Source organism: Ochotona princeps, chromosome 7 (genome assembly GCF_030435755.1).
Source record: "Ochotona princeps isolate mOchPri1 chromosome 7, mOchPri1.hap1, whole genome shotgun sequence".
NCBI classification, from domain to species: Eukaryota; Metazoa; Chordata; class Mammalia; order Lagomorpha; family Ochotonidae; genus Ochotona; species Ochotona princeps.
Window position 1 is genome coordinate 31,172,349 of NC_080838.1, and position 21,592 is coordinate 31,193,940.

A 21,592-nucleotide genomic window follows, 5' to 3' on the forward strand; every position below is an offset into this window, starting at 1 on the left:
TCTGTGTTTATTTACCATGTCAGTGAAGATCTTCATTCTGGCTTTTTTTTGTACACACAGGTCAACCTATGAAGTCATTTTAGTCCTTTTACAACATTTTACTTGGGTTTTTAAATGACAAAAACAACAGTTCTAGAAAGTTCATTTTAATATAAAAAAGGAACTATTAAAAATATTGGGCTGATAATGGATTTGTGAATAAAAAATACCCAGGGCTGTTAGCACTGAATAAATAACCTTTTAATAGTTATATACAAATACTCAACTAGGTTGGCTTTAATTAGCAGCTCTCTTCTTCTTTCTCTTTTTCACTGGCCTTTTGCCTGGTGCTTTTTCTTGTTTCTCATTGGTGGCTTGTGTTCTGTGAATAAAGTAAATGAACAGTTCACTAGCCATGCTTGTTAAATTTTGGATAAAAAAAATAGATCTGTGGCAGCTATGAAAGTAAATACAGGAACCTGAGAACTAGGTGAATATCTTAATGTAAAAGGGATGTCTTTGTAACAGTACTGTAGAAGAGGTAGCCTTCGGAAGGCTGCTAAGTTATGTGTACACATTTCCAATAAACCAGAACTTTGTTACCTTATTTTCTTTGGATTCTTGTGTGGTTCTGGTTCTAAAATGATCAGTTCTTCTTCTTCACTGTCTGAGAGCACTATAGGGGCATCTAAGAAAGTTGTAAGAAAGCAATATTGGTAAGTAATCTCAAATTTCACATGGGTGTCACAAGTTCTAAAGCTTCCATTACACAGCCCTAGCTACTCTTACTGATGAACACTGTCAATAGACTGTCAATAGAAAAGGTAGGGGAAAACGCTTTCCAAGAACCAATTATGGCCGCGAGGAAGGCCCCACAGTTTTCTCTGAGCAGAACTGCTGGGTCAAAAGGCACATTCATTTTAAAAGATGTTTCTGCCAAATCCTTCCACAAATATTCACCTACTCTTCAAGAAGCAAACAGCCATTTTATATATCCTCATCAGTGCTGGTATTTCTTATATACATTGCATTATGTGACAGTTTCATAGGCTCTGGGATTCCCCCAACCCCTCCCCTTACCCTACCCTCATGGTGGATTCCTCCACCTTGTTGCTGTATTACATTTCAAATTCAGTCAAGATTCTTTCATTTCAACGGTTTCTTGGGAAGACCATCTCTGGTCTGAAGGCAGAGCTGGCAGAATATGATCCCGATCAATTTAAAGCCACATCATCACATCAACAACAATATGGAATTAATTGACACGGTATTGAGTAATCAATATGTTAAAAAATGCAAGTTCTTAACCACATCCTGTGACTACTTCATCGACATTTCAATTTTGGTTTATATACTAACGAATGTTCTAAAATGTTGCTATTCATTATACTTTGAGTACTGATTTGTATCTGCTCACTATTCGTAAACATCAATCAAATAGGTTGCATATCAGTTTTTTGCATTTTTAGCTTTCACTTATGTCTTCATGAAACAACTTTCAGATCATTAAGACTGGTTAAATCTGTTACATTCAGGGCTACATTATTCTATATAGCACTTTTAAGAATAATATACATTCAAGAAAAAAACACAAGAATTTAGCTGGTAGCAAGAGTTGTAAGTACTGGGAAATTGGAAATTATCAAAATGGAAGTATTAAATTACTGAGAAAGTTGAACAAGGGTTATCTACTTAATTTGAATAAGTAAAACAATTGTCTGCTGACTGGGACCCTTGTTCAACTTTGTCAGTAATACTTCCGTTTTGATAAAATGAGTTATGCAGTGCAAAGATCCCCCTAAATGGTATCATCATCACTGATCCCTCCCTCAGCCAGATTTAGTATTTTAGCATATTTTCATCCCTTCATCTAATTTGTTGATCCTTACATCAGTCCTGCTTTTAACAATTCATAGTTTGTGCGCAAGACTAAAAATTTCTAAATTTATCATTCGGCTCCTTCATTATACAATCCACACTTAAGGTTTTCAAAAGCTACATGGGGTTAGATGATGCTGTATTGGGTATCGCAGAAAGTTCTACTAAGACAGTACTATAATGACACATTTCAGCCTATCAGTTTAAGATGCTTGACCTCTCCTGTTGGAGTGCCTGCGTTTGACTCCAGGCTCTGCTCCTGATTCCAACTTCTTACTAATGCAGAGCCTGGGAAGGAGCAGGAACAGCTTAGATAACAGTTCCTGCCACCACAGGACTGATTTCCAGGCCTGGTTTTAGGACTGGCCCAGTCTCAGCTGTTGAAGGCACTGGGGTATAAATGGTTTATACTCATGCTCACAATAAAAAAAAATCATTTACATGCCAAAAATAAACATCGTTTCAGAAGAAAATTGGAGGCCAGTGTTGTGGTAAAGCCAGTTAAACCACTTGTGACACATACTGTATTAGAATGCTGGTTTGCGTCCCAGCTGTCCTGTTTCTGATCCAGCTTCCAGCTACTGTGCCTGGGAAGGCAAAGGAGGATAGTCCTTGGACCCTGTCATCTTGGTGGGAGACAAGGATGGAGCTCCCAGTTTCTGCCTCTGGCAGGGCCCAGACCTAGCTATTCCTGGTATTTGGGCAGTGAAACAACAAATGGGAAATCTCACCTTAGTTCCTGTCACTACAAATATATCTTCCATTTTAAAATGGGGCAAATAAATGTGTCAAAATAATGGTGCTGGCACAATGGCTCAATTGGCTGATTCTGCCTACAAGTGCTGGCACCCCATATGGGCACTGACTGGTGTTCTGGCTGCACCACTTCCCATCTAGCTCCCTGCCTGTGAACTGGGAAAGCAGTCAAGGATGGCCCAAAGCCTTGGGACCCTGCACCCACTTTGTAGACCCAGAAGCTCCTGGCTTTGAGTTTCTTCCATGTCTCCCATGCAGGTATAGGGTCCCAAAGCTTTGGGCCATCCTGTACTGCCTTTCCAGGACACAAGCAGGAAGCGGGATGGGAAATGGCGCATCCAGGACACAAATGGTTGCCCATATGGGGTCCCAGCACTTACAAGGCAAAGATTTAGTCACTGGGCCATCGTGCCAGGTCCTTAAGCGACCATCTGTGACAGTGGCAGTTCCAATACCAGTTCCACTCAACTGCTTCACTTAAAATTCAGTTCTCTGCTAATGTTCCTGGGAAAGCAGCAGAAGATGGCCGAAGTGCCTGGGTAGCTGCCACCCACATGGGAGACCCAGATGGAGCTCCTGGCTCTTGGCTTTGGGCTGGCCCAGCCCTGACTGTTGTGGCCATTTGGGGAGTGAACAGTGGGCAGAAGGTATTTCCCTCCCTTCTCTGAAACTGCCTTTCAAATAAAATTTTTTAAAGAAATTATTGTCAGCCTTAATAGTTTTAAAACAAAAAGTCCCCCTAAAAAGGATATACATTTATGTCTATAGACTCTTTAGATAGAAATCACTACCTATGCACATGCAGCTATTTCATATATATATATATACATAATTTACTGTATTATCCATATAATGAAAGACACAAAAATAAAAGCTATAAGGTATCACTTACCTTGGCTTCCAGAATCAGAAATTTCGATTCCAGTGTCCATTTTCACACTGTCAAGAATGACAGCTTCATCACTGCCACCTTCATCCTCATCGTCCTTCTCAGAGTCTTCAAGCTCACCCCAAGCATTTTCTATTCCCTCTCCAATTTGGGCAGTTCCAGGAGTCCATAGAACAGGTTTAGAAATACTTAGCAAGTTAAGAAAACAGAATATAAATATTGCTATTTGACAGACTGTTGAAAAAAAATATTTTTGTAAGACTGATTCAAATGTTCCTCCAAGAGGAAAAAGAATTTTTTTTAGAGCATTTGTTATTTCAATAACCTGAAGCTGTTCTGTTACCTCTGGGCTCTCAAGAGGAAAAATAATTTAATACAGCTAATACTACAGAGAAAAATAAGGCGTGTAACTCAGGCGAGACGTTACAGACATACAAGAGAACAGAGGGAACTGGCTTAGCAGTTCACGCCTGCATCCCACCACTGGAGTACCCGAGCTTGATTCCTGGTTCTGACTTTTGACCTGCCTCCTGCTGGTGCACACCCTGGGAAGCAGTGTTGGCTCAACTTACTGGATTCCTGTTTCCCATGTGAAAGACATGGATTGCATTTCTGACTTCTGTCTAAAACTCCAGTCCAGCCCTGGGCAATTTCTTAGATAACTCTTTTAAGTTTTTATTTTCATTTTATTTGAAAGGCAGAGATCACCATCCACTGGTTCCCTCCCTCTAACAGCCAAGGCTGTTACAGTGGAACAAGGATGCAGCCATCGTCTGCTGACTCTCAGGGTATGTGTCAGCAGGAAGCCGAAGCAGAACAGCTGAGATTCAAACCAGCTGTTCCAATATGGGATGCACACACATGTTCCAGGCAGTGAGTTAAGCACTGAACCAGTGCCCACCCCAAGAACTTTGGTTTTTGCAGAATAACTCAAAGAACCTAGGTGTTATATCAATTGGAGTAAGTCACCACCTTGCATCTTTAAGCTTTCTCCCTAAAAAAGTGTATCTTTCAAAGAGTCTTAACAATACAGAAGTGTTACAAATCTCCTTGTTACTGCTAAAACCACCCCAAAAGATACACATCTGAAGGAGGCTCAGCTTCAGCAATGATTTCTTCTGCTTTCTCCTCAACGTCTGAGGTATCCACAGAGGCCTTTTCCATCGTAAACGCTGTGATCCTCTGATTTGCTATAGACTCTGCAAAGCCAAACTTTCCACCTTCTTTCCTGTGTATGGTGTTTTTGGGAAATAAAGTGTTTAAAGATGGGAAGAGAACACACAAGAAGGCAAAAATTTATTTTATCCTCTGGTGGATGAGAAATACTAAAATACAATCAGTTTGATCAGCATAACCATACCAGTTTGTTCAAATAATCAAGGGACATTACAAAAATTGTAATTTTAGGCATCTGAAGTTTCTTCAGCTCTCCCATTTTCCAATCAGTCATACCGGTTAGACATTAACCTTCCAACTTACAAAGGAGCACAATGAAGTATTGGATCATATATCTTACATGCTCAAACAAAAGCAGAGTTGGGAGTTAATGCCAGCTGAATTCTTTTGATTAACTTGAATTATCAGATTTTTTTTTAATCTAAGAAAATGTTAACACATAAAGAAAAATCTTATTAAAGATTCATGTGGCTTTACAATACAGTTTAAATTGAAATAGTTAAGTTATCTTTGAAAAAATCTATATCATTTTTAGGAGACATTATTAATAAGAATTAACTGAAAATTAAAAGTGTGCAAGAGCCTTAACAGAAAAAAATTTGTGTCTGAAAAAAATTAACTTACCTAACTTTCTGATCATTCTCCAAAGCCTTTTGTATTAGCTCTGTAATTTCTGCTACTTTTACCCCAGCTATTTTGCTGCATCTCAAAACCTATTTATAAAAGTGAATCAGTTATTTAAAGGCAACATAAAACTGAAACAATGTTACTAGTTTTTCTACTTTTAAGCCTGACCTTTTTCCCCCGCCCAAGCATGAAAATAATACAATGTAAATACAATTTAAGGCATGGAACTGTTTTAAAATGTCTCAAAGACCATCACATTAGGTGGACAGACTCAAAAAAAGGCCTTAACAAACAATAAAATACCAGATATTTGGAGGGGTCTCACTAACTTTCTGAAGTAGCTGCATATGTACATCCATGTGCTACTGTCCCTTCTCTGAGTAATCAACAAAAGGGCTCTGGGTAGTAGTTACAATACTGTTAATGACAATGACCATGAAAACACAAGCACATTGCACATTTCCTTTTTTGTAGATACCTATTATCCTTTCATTCTAATAATGTCATTAGTGACATCACTCCCCATGAACAGGAAGAAACAGAAATCTACACACAGGTAACATGTTGCCCGTGGTCCATTAGTACCTGACAGGGAGAGCACAATGCTCTTAACTGCAAACACTGTATGTTATAGAAGTCTGCTTTCTAAAAGTCCTCATGTGAATCTGGCATATATCTGATTTCAGAACTACTACCTATTATATCCAAAATCTTCATTTTTACTTGAAAGCTAGATTTACAGAGAGGAGGAGAAATACAGAAGAAATCTTCCATCTGCTGATTCACTCCCCAGATAGCTGCAATGGACAGAGCTGAGTCGATCTGAAGTCAGAAGCCAGGAGCTTCTTCTGGGTCTCCCGCACGGATGCAGGGCCCCAAGGCTTTGGGCCATTTGCTGCTGCTTTCTCAAGACATAACTAGGGAGCTGGATGGGAAGTGGGACAGCCAGGACACCAACTGGCACCCATTTGGAATGTTGGCACTGCAGATGGAGGATTAGGCTGTTGGGTAACCATGCTGGCCCCTATGCCCAAATCTTACAAATGAAATTAACTTTTAATGCCCCCCCTTTTTTTTTAAGGAATAGGAATCTTTTCATACAAAAGAAAACATGTTCTAGTTGGAAGGGTCAGAGTCTGGAAGACCACACATGGAGACTAAATGGGAAGAGAGAGGGTTCCTTAGAGCTTCCAGCCAAAAGGACAGAATGACGGTTCTGAAACCAGATTCAGGCACATTCTAGAATCAATCCTTAAGAATCACGTTCACTAGATTTGGGTTAAAAGAAAAAACATTCTAAAGAGAAGTGACCTATTCTTAATCAGCAATTAAAGTACTAACTTGATCTTTGAGCAGCATTATCCCACCACTGGACTGGATGGTACAAATCTCTCGATGCTTGTTCATGGCAATCACCAGCAAGCCATCCATTACTCGCTCTTCTCGTTCACTGGGATCCACCAACAAATACATCCTGCAATGAATGTTACAAGAACCCGAGTACATCTGAGGCAGAGTTTTCGTCAGTTTTGGGATGATGGATGCTTTCTGTTTGCTTTTGAGAAACGGAGAGCGCAAGAGCGTGAGAGAACATGCAAGCATGCGCAAGCTGCTTCCGTCTACCAGGTCACTCGCCGAATGCCCACAGCAGCAGGGCCAGGCCGGCTGAGGCTGCAGGCTGAGAACACAACCCAGGCTCCCCAAATGGGCAGCAAGAGCCCAATTATTTGACACACTGCTGCTCGCTCCTAGGGACGGCGTTAGCGGGAAGCTGCAGTCCAGTCAAATAACCAATCAAATGCAGGTACTCCGGTGTGGTGCACTTCTTAACCGCTACGCCAGACTCCTGTTCCCCAAAGCAATGGACTTTTTAAAAAACAGCATCAGTAAAGACACCACAGGACCACTACAGGGACCCAAAAGACTCCCAAGTTTTTTGTTGTAGGGTTTAGCAGTGAAGAAACTACGGGACAGCTACAGGAAACTAGATTTTTCCCAGTCTTCCGTTAACTCCTAGTAATTTCTATCCCCACTTCCCCAAAAGTGAGTCTAACACACAACTGTTCTTTATATCTGTACATCTTTAGAAAATACAAGACACTATCAGTAAATCTGTAAATTTTTAAGTATGCCATTAAAAGAAAAATGGTACAAAGTGTCTTAATTATGGAAGAGTGTAATTACCAATAGGTAATGCCCTCACAGATAAAGAGAATAACACTAGGGTGCTTTAGTGTTAAAGCAGGGGCTTATTCATCCATGCGTGTACACACTTGAGTAGAGTTCCTAGCTGCATTGGTGATTCAGCCCATTACAAGGTGAGACGCACCCTTGCTGGAAGAAAGCAAAGCTGACACAAATGGGCATGTGGTGGATGCTCAGTGGCACGGGATCACGCTCTTCCGGCGTATACTGTTTCAAAAGAAAAGGCTCAAGTTAAGAACTTTTTTTTTTAAAATCATCTTATTCAACAAATAGTGAAATGAAAAAATAAAATTCCTTCAATTCCTAGTGAGCACCTAAAATCTTCTCTTACAACTATCTGTTCGAGTGCCTTATACCGGTATACCAGCCCCACAGTGCCCAGTGCTACACTATGTCATCACATGAACATATCCCATTTTGCTGATCCATTCAAGAGCTGATGGATATATGGATTATCTTCAGGTTCGGGCTAATACCACGTTCCTACAAGTTTCTAAGCAAATAATTGTTCCCACTTCACCTATAAATTCCTAGGCAAGAAACTGTTGGAAATCTTTTCTCCTAGTTCTAAACCATTGCCGACTTTAATATCAGCAAGTCATGTGTGTCGAAAAGTATACATACAGAATATATTTAACTTTCTAAACTCCCAAAATTTCCCCCAACATAGCTGTATCATTTTACACTCCCACCAATAGCTTTAGAGTATCATCAGAATTGTCAAGTCAAATAATTGTTCTACTTTAACTTCCTTGTTAGAACTGTCTCCTCTAAAAGAAAACCATTAGTACACCTTTGTCCTACCTCTAAGGCTTTAGAGTTTTGCTCTAGCTTAATATCTGAAAACAGCACTACGAATATCTAGAAAATGAGCATCTCAAGTACCCTTTTGCAACATTAAGATTATGACAACAATGAGCTTCCATTATTTTAGCATACAATTTATGTAAAGCAAAAACAACACACTCAACACGAAAGACAGAGACAACATATGTTAACTGTTTTCAAAATGTGGTTCCTGGGCCAGCAGCACTGGTATTAATTCTTGGGTACTGCTCCTGTCCTGCCTTGTGAGTGGAGCTTAGCAGTAAGTTTTAACAAGCTCTGTTGATGGTATCCATCTGCCATCTATTTTGAATAGTGAACAAAAGCCCTCAAGAAAGTCATGCATCTCTGGTTTCTAGATCCTTCTCAAGTTACTACATGCCTCTGAACAGTAAGTATCTCACTTTACTCTCAGGTATTTTTCACAAGTGTGATCCTTAAACATAATCCAACTACTTCTTTTAATACTCCATAGAATTACTCTACCTTAGAAAACCAGGCTAAGAAGCATTTTTGTTTGAAAAACAGAGAGATAGCCCAGATTTCCTGTATACTGGTTCATTCTGTAATGGGCAGGAGAGAGCTATTAGACTGGAACTCAATCTGGGTCTCCCACATGGTGAGGGGGATCCACATACTTCAGATATCATCCCGGCCTCCCAGGGCACACAACAGGAGGAAGCCAGAACTGGAACTTGAGCTGCGACTCAAACCCACATACTCCAGCGTTCCGACTGCTAAGCCCCATGTCCACCCCTATGGCCCGTTCTTACTAACAAGATACCAATACGGAAAACGGAAGAGATCTTAGGGCAGTACTGGGCACATACAGTTTTCACCTTATGAACAAATGTTAGAACTTAGCTCCTAGCCATCTATCATATGTGTTTGCTAGTAACAGGTAGCACGCACATCCAGGATACTCCTTTATTCCTGGAAGGATCCTGGCTCAGATCAGGGGTGTTTACCAGTGTCACTTCGTCTCCTTGGACTGAGACATCAGGTCTTCGGAAGTGACATAAGGCCACAATTGCAGCAATGCTGGCAGCATCAATAATATTTCCATCATGATTTAACAAATGCAGGTCAACACGGATCTGCCAAACCTGAAAGTGAATTTCAGATGAAAATAAACTGATCATAACCACTTATCAGAAATAACACCATGTACAATTTTTTTCTTGTTGTTAATGCAGTGACTTCCAGATTTTTAAGAAATATATACCTAACAAACTTTTAATTTACACAAAAATCTGAAATACCAACATTCTACTTTATTATATGAGTCATCTAGTCATCTAAACAGAATCACTGTACAATTTAAATTTAAGGTTTTCCTAATGCCAAATCCAAGTATATGTCTACTAGACCTGCTAACTTAAAAACTTCAAATTCTTAGTTTTTACATGATAGTATTTATGATAACTTTACAAATAAAGCAAATGTTCAGGTAGGGAATGTGGAAAGTGAACTGATCACTCTGGAGTCAAAAAGCTGATGTAGCACAATTCTGGGAAGCCAAAGATTTTCCAGTGTCAGCCCTGCCACTGACTGTGTATGACCACAGCCTACTCACACACATTTGGATCTGCTCACCAGTTCATCCATAACAAAGGAAAACACTGTTCACTAACTTAACAAAGAAATATATGCGACATTATGTAAAAGAGGTACAAGCTCTTCAAATGGAATGTTTTACATACAGTCAAGTCACTATTTTTCACCCTTTAAAAAGAAGATAGAAGATAGAGTATGACGTTCCAATAGTACTTAGGGAAGGACGGGAACCAGCACAAAACTTCTTCAATTAAAGCACTGAGAAAGTACAGCTACAGGAACCAACAATATTTACCCCAAGAATCAGAAGTTTGGGTGCATTTCCTCACCTTCTCACCAGCAACGACACAGAGCGATTCAGTGTCTATACATTTTGAATTTCTTAGACATCTTTCCAAGAGTCGATTCAATTTCACCAAGAGATCAGACTGCCTATGAAAACAGGGATGGGCTAACATCATGAAATGTAACAAAAAGTACATTATATACATTAAACATTACAATAACAGCTTACTGCTATTAGATTCTCCTATGGTGAAAGCAGCTTAAGAAAAAGATCTGAAATACCTGCCAGGTTCAAAAGCTGGAGCAGCCATCTGGGAGAGCTCAAGGTTCAAATAAAGAATCCCTTCTGTTGCTCTATTGAGCTTTGGAGAAACAAGTTCACAGGAAACCTGTCCGAGAACTCTGCCGAGGTCAGGGTACAAAGGAGTTAGCTACCTGCATTTCCTTGTTCAATCTTGCTTTCAGGAACACAACACACAGAATGACATTCTGAGGTAGCAGTTACATCTAGAACATACTCAGAAATAAAAGACACAGACATAGTAACATTCACTATTTCACAGGCCCTTCCTCCTAAAATCTATCAGTAAATACTGTTATTAAGATTGATCAATAGGGTCCGGCGGCATGGCCTAGTGGCTAAAGTCCTCGCCTTGAATGCCCCGGGATCCCATATGGGCGCCGGTTCTAATCCCGGCAGCTCCACTTCCCATCCAGCTCCCTGCTTGTGGCCTAGGAAAGCAGTTGAGGACGGCCCAATGCATTGGGACCCTGCACCCGCGTGGGAGACCTGGAGGAGGTTCCAGGTTCCCGGCTTCGGGTTGGCGCGCACCAGCCGTTGTGGCCCACTTGGGGAGTGAATTATGGGACGGAAGATCTTCCTCTCTGTCTCTCCTTCTCTCTGTATATCTGACTGTAATAAAATAAATAAATCTTAAAAAAAAAGACTGATCAATAAAAATGTCATGGAAACTTCAAATTTCTTAAGGGTTTTCATACAGCATGTTTTAGCAGCACTCTCTGACCAAACAGCCTCACAATTTTCAAGTGAGTATGAAAAGCAATTCTCACATCACTCAGGAAAAAGAGGAAGCTGGATACTACTTGTGACAAAAAGTTCATGATTGCTACATTCCCCATTCAGAAGTGGAAGAGTTCAGGAAACAAATTCAGTGTTACCACTGCAGGTTATTTACATGATTTGCAGTGGTCGCGCCTAACTATGGACTACTTAAAACTACTTAAAATGATTAAAAACAAAACGGGATTACAAAACCAAAAAGTCCCGGACTAAAGAAAATACCCTTATTTTTGGCAGCTCCACAAAGTCCTGTCCCGACCTGTGAGCTACTTTGTCAAGAGCGGACTCAATAAGTGTTATTTTCAATCAACTTCCTGTTGGGTCTGTATCTAACTGAAATCTTCCCTTACCTTGTCTTCCCAAGTTCCACAACGCAACACCCATAATCTGTTCCAAATGAGATCCTGATGTTCCTATAATCGTAGGTCTGCCTGCCGTCCAGCCGCTGTAAGCATATCATTCATTTTCTTATTCCTTCAAGCATCTCTTGAACAACTGCTAGCGGTCCGGCCCTGAGTCTGGCATCTGGGCCAAAGTGGGATCTGACCCTCCCCACCTCGCTGGGAAAGTGGAAGCTAGGCGCCTGCGCGGTGACAGGTGCGGGCACGACTCGCGCCTTCCGAACAAGCCCGCGGTGCAGCACCCCGCGGCAGAAGCCGGGGAACATTCTGGCTGCTTCCCCATGGGTTCCCCCGGCCCAACGCGAGCCACGGTCGGTGAGTTCACCTCGTGGGACCAGAGCACCCGCGCAGGGTGCAGTCCCTCCGTTTACCTTCTTCTCCTCGATGGCGCGGAGAAGGAAGCGGCGCTCGCAGTTGGAGAGCGGCGTTTCCTTCATGGTATCCTGAGCCCCACGGGCACCACAATCCTTGCAGACACCGGAATTCCAGACTGCAAGTCCACGCACCGCTCGCGGTGAGGCGCAGGAGATTTACGTCATCTGCATCGCTGCGGCGCCGAGCGGGGAGGCTGATGCTTGGCCTGCCGCTAGTGCGCAGACTCCAAGTAAGCGTGGGGGCGGGGCGAAGGGGCGGGGAGAAGCCAATGAGGCTGTAGGAGCCGAGTTTCCGAACACTGGATTTGGAAGTTGTTTTGATGTAAAGCGCCCAGAGGCTGAAAGACACACCCGGTAACCATCCGTTTTAGTAGTCCGCCCTCACCCTCACCCTTTCCTCACATTTTGGAATGTCCCTGCGTTTTAACTGTTACTACAGTTGGCTGAAACTAATTTCACTGTTGAAGTCATTAGGCTTGTTTTGGCGGCAGACAGAAGCCTTGGCGGGGTGGTGGGGGTGGGGGGGCGTGCTACTGCGAAGCTCTTAGCCTTTGGAGGAAACAATTGTCAAGTTGCAGTAGGAGACTTGGAGTTCCAGGCTTCTGGTTTCTGCCTGGCCCAGTCCTAGCTGCAGCAGCCATTTGGGGAGTGAGCCAGAAGATGGAATAGCTCTCTAATCTCCCTCACTTTGTCAGTTGCTCTAACGTTCATGTAAAGAAAAAAACAATCTTTTAAAAAATCTATTTATTTTTATTGGAAAGTCAGATTTACAGAGAGATTTGTCTCATCAGTTTTTTTTTTTCCCTAGCAGGGATACACTTTAGTTTTAGTTTGTACCATTTTCAGTCTCTTTCATGTACTCAACAAATATTTCATGAGGGACTGCTGTGTCCCAAGAATAACTCGAGGGCAAGGGGACAAAGGGTTGGACAAGATTCTTTCAAGGAATTTGCATATTTTCTTTTGAAGAGACAAAAACTTAGAAATAAGTAGAACTCTTGCACCTCCGGTAGTGCTAAGAATACTGATCTCTATCTCTCTGCCTTTAAAATAAATACATTTAAAAAGAAGGAAAGAAAGAGGCCCTTGAAACTTGGGTTATAGAGACAAGTGGACAATGCAATAAAAATAAAGCAATGATATTGCCTGAAAATGATGTGTTATCCAAGGGAAGCTGGCCCAGGTCAGAGAAGGTAGCAAGGATGTTGCTATGCTGGGAGTGTAATCAGTAGTGAAGACTGGGTGCTAAGGAGGTGTTTGTGAAAATCTGGAAATTGGAGTGGACTTCAGTTTGCCAAATGACAGAGCAGGCTGTGGAGAAAATTGCTTGAAATATATTGGGCAGCTGGGTTTTGAAGAGCTAGGGCCTCCTTTGAGACATTTGGATGGTTTAAATTCCAGCTCAGAAACTTACAAGCTGAGTAACCTTGGGTAATTCAAACCCTTCTGTGAAAAACACTCTGGGCTAATAATTCCTTGCCTCACAATGCTGTCAACAGGATTAAGCAAGTTAAGATGTCAAAAATGTTAGAACAAGCCTGGATTCATGTTTAGCAATAACAAACACTTAGTATTTATCCTTCATTAGTGATGTCAACACATACTACTCTCCAGAGCTTCAGTGATACATGTTTTAAAAAGGGAAGGGTGTACTTTCAACTTTGCAAACCCAAATTCCAAGTTGCTTCCCTGTATGTAGGATTCTTTTCAGATAGAGATCCAGGAGGAGCTTTGCAGTCAGGTTAGGTGTTGCGCAGATCATTAAAACAAAGTTCTCAAGAGGAGGCTGTCAGGGTTCTTTGAAATCAGCCAAGTCACACAGTTGTCTTCCTTCCCTTCCTACTTCCTTCCTTCCCTCCCTTCCTTCCTTCCCTCCCTCCCTTCCTTCCTTCCTTCCTTCCTTCCCTTTTTCTTTCTATTCCTTCTTTTCTTCCTTTCCCTCCTTCCTTTCTTCCATCCATCGTTCCTTCCTTCCTCTGATTTATTTGTATTTATTTGAAAGGTAGATAGAAAGAGATCTTCCATTCGCTGGTTCATTCCCCCAGATGGCTGCAACAGCCAGAGCTGAGCTGATCTGAAGCCAGGAACTAAAAACAGATTTCCCATTTGGGTTCAAGGTCCCAAGGCTTGCAGCTGTCCTCTGCTGCTTTCCCAGGCTGTTAGCAGGGACCCAGATAGGAAGTGGAGCAGCTGGAACTTAAACTGCTGTCTATATGGGCTGCCAGCACCATAGATGGAGGCTTAGTTAGCTATGCCACCACACCAGCCCCTACTACACAGATTTTATAGCGTCCATGCCATGGGCTTTGGCATCAGAGAGCCTTGGGTCTAGATCTTAGCTGGGCGAATGGTGGTGTCTTAGACACATGAATCCCACCTCTTGTCCTAGGCTGCTTAGGCTGCTATGACAAATACCATAGACTAAGTGACTTAAATAACAGAAGTTTATTTCTCTGATTTTGGAGTCTAGAAAAATCTAGTATCTGGGTAGTGGTCTGTAGAGGACCATCTTCCTGCTTTATCCTCCCATGGCAGAGGAGGGAATTATCTCTCTCTCTCTCTGATGTCCTGATTGCCTGCCAAGGGCCTCACTACCAAATACCATCAATTGGAGATAGGAGACCCAAAACTTCAGTCAGTAGCTCATGAGACGGAGTTGTTACAGTGACAGTCATATAGTTAATTCACATTTATTATGTGCCAGACACTTTTCTAAGATGTTTGCCTAATCTTTACCACCTCTTACAAATAGTTACTATTGTTATTATCACCCTATTTTGCAGATTAGCAAAATAAACCAGAGGTTAAGTGACTTTCCCAAGAGCATACAGACATTTAAGTAAAAGTGTCTGGATTTGGATATAGACCGGTTCCAACTCCGTTGCCTAAGTCACAATTCTACTATTTTTTGATAACAGTAGTTTCTATCTCATAGAAATGATTGACTTGCTTTATTTATTTGAGAGGCAGAGAGAGAGGTTCATCTATTGGTTCACTCCCCAAATCCCTCAGTTAACTGGGTCTGGGTCCAAATTGGGAGCAGGGAATTTCATTCAGATTTCTCGTGCAGGAGAAAGCAACCTAGTTACTTGAGCCCTGACATTGCCTCCCAGGGTCCTCATTCATAGGCAGTAGAGTCAGGGACTCCAGTGTGGAATAGGGGTATCTGAACTCCAATCTAGACACCCACTCCATAGGTAGGATCATTTCAGAAGAAATGGCTTTTATTTAAAGATTGATTTATTTATTTTATTTTTTTTAAAGATTTATTTATTTTATTACAAAGTCAGATATACAGAGAGGAGAGACAGAGAGGAAGATATTCCGACCGATGATTCACTCCCCAAGTGAGCCGCAATGGGCCGGTGCGCGCCGATCCGATGCCGGGAACCAGGAACCTCTTCCAGGTCTCCCACGCGGGTGCAGGGTCCCAAAGCTTTGGGCCGTCCTCAACTGCTTTCCCAGGCCACAAGCAGGGAGCTGGATGGGAAGTGGAGCTGCCGGGATTAGAACCGGCGCCCATATGGGATCTCGGGTGCGTTCAAGGCGAGGACTTTAGCCGCTAGGCCACGCCGCCGGGCCCCTTGATTTATTTTTATTGGAAAGTCAGCTATGCAGAGAGGAAGAGAGACAGAGAGGAAGATCTTCTGTCTGTTGATTCACTCCTTAAGCAGCTGCAATGTCTGGAGCTGAGCCAATCCGAAGCCAGGAGCCCAGAGCCTTTTCTGGGTCTCCCACATGGATGCAGGGTCCCAAGGCTTTGGGCCGTCCTTGACTGCTTTCCCAGGCCACAAGCAGGGAGCTAGATGGGAGGTGGGGCTGAATGGGATTAAAACCAGTGCCCATATGGGACCCTGGCGTGTTCAAGGCGAGGACTTTAGCCACTAGGCTACTGTGCTGATCCCAAAGAGATGGTTTTTAAGCACACGGAACACTTCAAACTATAAAGTAACACATTTGTTGAATCATTGACTTTGGAAAGTCAGAGTAAGTTGTATCATATTAAAAAGCAATGACATATTCAATTCTGGCTAAATAATTCAGTAATATCTCATCCTTTTAGGTTCCTTTGTGGATATCACATAACTTTCCAAATCCATTTTTGGAAAACGACCATGTTTTGGTAGAACGTTAGATTATCTATACTGAGCCCATGCTGACTCCTGATGGAGTCTTGATTCCCTTATACTTCTGAATGCTCACGGACCATCTGTTTGAGAACCAGTTTCAGAAAGTTGCCTGTAGAGTAGTGCTCTTCATATCATTTGGTTTATAGTAGTTGTCTTCTGTGTGCTTAGGAACTTCAGCAAGTTCTGCTTTTCTTTGGGCAGAAGATCTGGCTTGCATTACTGGCGTGCCTTGTTAGTAATGAGGACCATCAAAGGCTTTCTACATCACCTGAATTTTTTATGAAAGGAAGGACATGACTACATTGTCCTTGAGAAGTCTTTGGATTATACAACTAGCAACTGACTCCTATTTCAAACCATAACTGTATCAAATTGTGGGACTGATCCAATATGAAATTAGATTACTCATCTGTGAGAGGCAGAGTTCCAACGGAAAAATTTAGGTAGAACATGAGTCATATGATGTGACATTCTTCTGCCCTGTAAATATATCCTATCTAACTAAACCATATGTTTTCACAGAGCTAAGAAAATGAAAATATAAAAATTTTGTATATCTACGCTTTGATCAATGAGATTTTATACATTTGAATTTTTGAGAGTTATAGTTGGATTTTGAAAATGTCTGTCATATTCTTTGCAGCGAAATTTCCCAACTGCATGTTTTCCTAAATAAATAACTTGTGATCATTTAAATACGGCAAGAAATTAAACTGCACATGCATTTATTGCTTTTTTCCTGCCAGAAACATTACTGCTATCTGAAAAGCTAGGTGCAAAATAAGTTAGATGCATGCAAAAGAAGTCCTTTTATACAGAAAGGCTGCTCATGTCGTAGGTTTGTCAAGAGAAGTTTCATAAAACTCTCATTTCTGTAAGGTTTTTCTTTACAATTACTAATGAAAACATCCTGAAAGTTGTTATTGATGTTTTTGTGTGTCAGTATTGTCTGATGCAAAAGCTTATGGGAAAAGTCATGGTCTCCTTTCTTCAAGACTCCATTGAGTTGTTAAGAGAAGTGAAATTTATAATATTGGTTGATCGGACTAGAGTTTTATCTCTATGGCGACCTTTAAAAGAATGATAATTTGCTGCCACCGGGCGGTTTTGGTTCAACAGCTAGAATTGTGGTACCTCTGAAATGGCTTCGGCTGTGGTCACAGGGCTTTTTAAGTTGCATCCCACCTCTGTTCTCTTTCCTCTTTTGCTTTGGAGTGCTGAGGGCTGTTGATGAGTCACAGAGCGAGTACAAAGGATGGGGGCAGTGGGAGGTGAGAAACAGGAGAGAGCAGGCCTTGATGGATTTTAGAAGGACACTACCCATTTCTTGGGAATTGAGTTATGTACGAGTCTGTGCCAGTGGGTCTAAGTGGCTCTGCGTGGCTTGTGGAATTTAGTTGACTGATGCATTTTGGTTCCATCTATTGAAAACTGGATCTCTCACTTCTCTTTTCTGTGTCATTTAGTATCATCTGTATTCTATAAACAGTTTTTTTTACTTCACTTTAGCAACCTCCTTGAAGTACTTTTTCCTGTTGACGTGGATAGCTTGTCATTTTCCTGTGTTCTGTTTTCTGTTTGATTCCTTCTGCGTAGACATTCTTTCAGTACATCTGGGGGATTCTTCCTTGCCTCATCTCTTAAGTGTCAGTTTTTCATGAAATTCTGTGCTAGAAAACTTCTGCTTGTCTCCCAAATTTCTCACTTCCATGGTTTCAAATACCAGTAACCTACCAATTGCTCCCAAATCTGTTGTCCTGATCTTTGGGCTGTAGATGCTTCCAAATATTCCAAAGACATTGCAAATTTGCCTTGTCCACAACTGAACTCATTTTCTTCATTCTCCAACAAGCTCTTCCCCGTGTTCCCTCTGATGAATGGCAGTTTCCTCAGTGCCAATAGATGAATCAAGGTGCCATTCTTCATTCTTCAGTTGCCACATCCACCCGTCCTTATGAACCATGAAGTTTAATTGAGTCCACCTGCCAAGTACTTACCCCATATGTTTTCTCCATTCTCATCACCACTAGATCATTGAAGTCACTATCATTTTTACTTGATTTTATTAGCTTTTTTTTGTTTTTTAATTTTTTATTCGCTTCTGATTTAACCTCCAAACTGTGGGATCTTCCTCCCACAGTTCATTTTTCCATATTATGTATGGAAAAACTTATGTTTTTTTAAATTTTTTAGCAGTGATATTTCCCATACAACCCTTCCACAACTTCCCCTTGCTTTTTAAGATAAATTATTAAGTTCATACCACAGTTTTCAATGCTTATCATGATCCAGTCCCTGCTTGTTACTGAAGCCCCATCTTCAAATTCCTTTTTGTCTTTCTAATCTCCAGCCTTAGTGAATGATTTTCAGCTGCTCAAAGGCAGCAATTTCTCTGTTGCCTCCAGGGTTTTGGTTTAGGACTCCTTGTCTGAAACATTTCCCTCTAGGTTTTCTGTCTGGCCAAGTATTGACCACTCTCCAGGATCAACTTTTTTTTAAGATTTATTTTAATTTTTTTAATTGGAAGTGTAGATATACAGAGAGGAGGAGAGACAGAGAAGAAGATCTTGCATCCATTAATTCACTCCCCAAGTGACTGCAATGGCTAGAGATGAGCCAATCTGAAGCCAGGAGCCTCGGAACCTCTTCCGGGTCTCCCACATGGGTGCGCAGGTCCCAAGGTTTAGGGCTATTCACGATTCTTTTTCAGGCTACAAGCAGGGAGCTGGATGGGAAGTAGGGCTTCTGGGCTTAGAATTGGCACCAGTATGGGATCCCAGCATGTGCAAGGTGAGGACTTCAACCATTGCATACTGGGCCCCAGGATCAATTCTTGAAAGCAGAAAACCTTTCTTGAATCGTCTATCACTCCCCAGCTGGGTTGAAACCCCCTCTTTGTGTCCCTCAAGCATTTCAATCTTCCTCCATCTTAGTTATTATGGCCTGGGCTTGGAAGGGTTTGTTTGCCTGGCTGTGTCCCAGTGAGCTCGTTGGAGAGCATCTGTTACACTCAAGTTCTTATCCACAGCATTTGGGCTGGAATATAGAAGCAACTTAACAGATATTGGATGAGGATAAATAAAGTGAATGAGTGAGGAAAAGATGAAGTTGGTAATACACTCATCTGGAGTTATGTGTCCCAGGCACTGTTCATAGAAAAAAAAATCTGTCCATTTAATTTCCCCAACAAACTTTCACAGAGCTGGACTGTTGTATTAGATAAGTCAGGTTTACTTGCCAAATATTTATTAATTTGATGCTGTTTTTCATATTTAGCAGGGGATTTGAGAGAGCTCACTGTGTCTGACAAGCTTCAGGCTCTCTGCAGCAAACACATAAATACATTACATGTTTAAATTAGAAAAGATCATTTTGTTTTAAATAGCCAAATATATATTTGTTATGCAAAATCTGTTAAGATTTTTCCAAAATTGTCAGTCAACATTACGTAAGTTGTAGAACATTTCAATAAAACCACCTGCATTTGTTCAAAACTGCTCTGAAGCTGCCTCAAGAGGGACAGATGGTGCTTCCATCATTTGCAATAACATGAAGGACAGCAAAGCAGTTGAAGAGAGTTAAAGTCCTGGATCCCGTAGGGCCGGGCTTAAGATATAAGAGGCATGGAGGAATGTGTCCAGAATCAGGGGACTTGACAGAGTCCAAAATTCTCCCACATATCTGGTCAATGTGTATTTTACAAGCTTCTCAGTGCAGCGGCATTAATAAAGATTTTGGTAGTCAGGCTTTGGGAACTACACAGAGAAAGTGATCAATGTGCATTTGTCAATGGAGAGATTTAAAATGACAGCACCCTGCTTTAGCTGGAAGTTGATGCTCATTGGTTGATTAATATTATATGACAATAAGTACTGAAAAGAATTAGATATGCTTAAATCAGTGAATATGTTAGGGTGGTGGTATAATCCCCCTGTCCACTAATTTTGGATAGATGCTGTGTGAGTATGTGCTGTTGATAAAAATCAGGATGGGTATTTGGCACAGTGGTTAAGACACAGCTTAGGTGTCTCTTCCTGTATCAGAGTGCTGGGTTTGCTCCACTCCTGTTTCCAGCATTATGCATACTCCAGAAGGCAACAAGTGATGGCTCAAGTACATGGGTACTTGGTGCTAATATATGAGACCTGCATAGAGTTCCCAACTACTGGCTTTGTTCTGATTCAGACCTGGTCATTAGAGGCCCTGGGAAGAGAGCCAGTAGGTGGGAAATCTCTGTCTGCTTGCCTTTCTGTATTTCAAATAAGCTAAATAAATAAGAACTTAAAACAAATTGGGAAGAAATATAAGGTCTACCTACCAACTTGTGCCAGGGACAGGCTCAAGTATCTGGTTATGCCAAGCTAAAATAGGCAAGGAAATCCCTGGGGACTTTGAGTAGGCAGCTGTACCCAGTGGCCATTCTCATCAGGCTTGGATGTCTGTTTTGGCTTGAGATTTGTTTTGGCTCTGGTTAACAAGACCTCTTCTGTCCCAAGGCACAAATCAACCTGTGATCATCTGATTAAGTCATACTCTTTGAAGACACACAATAATGTGTATCTACTGGGATGTGTACATAGCATGTTCAAGAACCTCTCATGCATCCAGGGCCAGAAAAAGGTATGTTCCCTGAGACTGTCTCCCTCCTAGCTTCCAATGCGTGTCACATTACTCAGAAAGAAGTGGGAGGAACAGCTGGAGCAAAGCAGAGAAGTTGGCAGTAGAGTGTGGTGTCAGAAGAGTGCCCATTATTGGTTGCATCAGTCATACCAGGACTATTTGAGCTGCCAAAAGAGTGGTTGTGTTTGGGTAGGTGGGTCAAAGAGGCAAGGGGAATGATGCAAGCTCAGTTCAAGGAGGGGCAGGAGATAAGCGGTGAAGAAGATGCCCTCAGTCATGTGACCTGTTGGCAGCTCTTCTGGAGGTGCCACAAGGTGAACTAGGTGAGCTGCAGATGAAGAAAGGTACAGCTCTTGCTCAGGTAGCTGTGGATGAGATACTCAGTGACAGACTTCCCAGGAAGCCACACTGGGCTTTGTGGTCATGGTTCAGACACCACTCAGGAGGTTCAGAGAGGACTCAGGGCTTCTCCATCTCTACCTAAGCACAATCTTGGCACAAGAAACAACTTAGCAAAACCCAAGCTGAAGAGTAACCTTTTGCCCAGAAGAGTGCTTCCCAAATATCAAGGAGCACATTTGGTATATCCCAGGGATCCCTGAGACTTCCCAGTTTGGTGAAGGGACACATTAATATTTACTGCATTAAAAAAATATATTTGAGGCTATGGTTCCTTTTGCCTTTTTGTTCTACCCACCATTTACCCACAGTCCTCCTGTCATGACAGGCAGAAAACAAGCAGAGGACCCAAAAAAAGTAGACCATGGCCCAGCTAGAAACCCTTAAAGTATGTATTCATCTCACTTTCC

At 41.7% G+C, this 21,592-nt stretch overlaps 1 protein-coding gene across 3 annotated transcripts; it reads right to left on the bottom strand.

Annotated features, from left to right (window-relative positions):
• Positions 1-223: 223 nt before the first annotated feature.
• On the bottom strand, positions 224-12,201 carry EXOSC9 (exosome component 9). 3 transcript variants are annotated; one of them, XM_004594538.3, is made up of 12 exons: positions 12,031-12,201; positions 11,609-11,703; positions 10,460-10,579; positions 10,222-10,324; positions 9,304-9,441; positions 7,635-7,717; positions 6,647-6,779; positions 5,303-5,391; positions 4,584-4,730; positions 3,506-3,690; positions 583-667; positions 224-361 (listed from the first exon to the last, which is right to left on the bottom strand). In XM_004594538.3, exons 1-12 carry the CDS (start codon positions 12,094-12,096, stop codon positions 277-279), a joined length of 1,329 nt encoding a protein of 442 aa, XP_004594595.2. In that variant the 5' UTR covers positions 12,097-12,201; the 3' UTR covers positions 224-276. The 3 variants fall into 3 exon arrangements, with proteins under 3 accessions (XP_004594595.2, XP_058522881.1, XP_058522882.1); XM_058666898.1 differs by having other exon boundaries at positions 11,985-12,167; XM_058666899.1 differs by lacking the exon at positions 11,609-11,703 and having other exon boundaries at positions 12,031-12,162.
• Between the last annotated feature and the right edge of the window lie 9,391 nt (positions 12,202-21,592).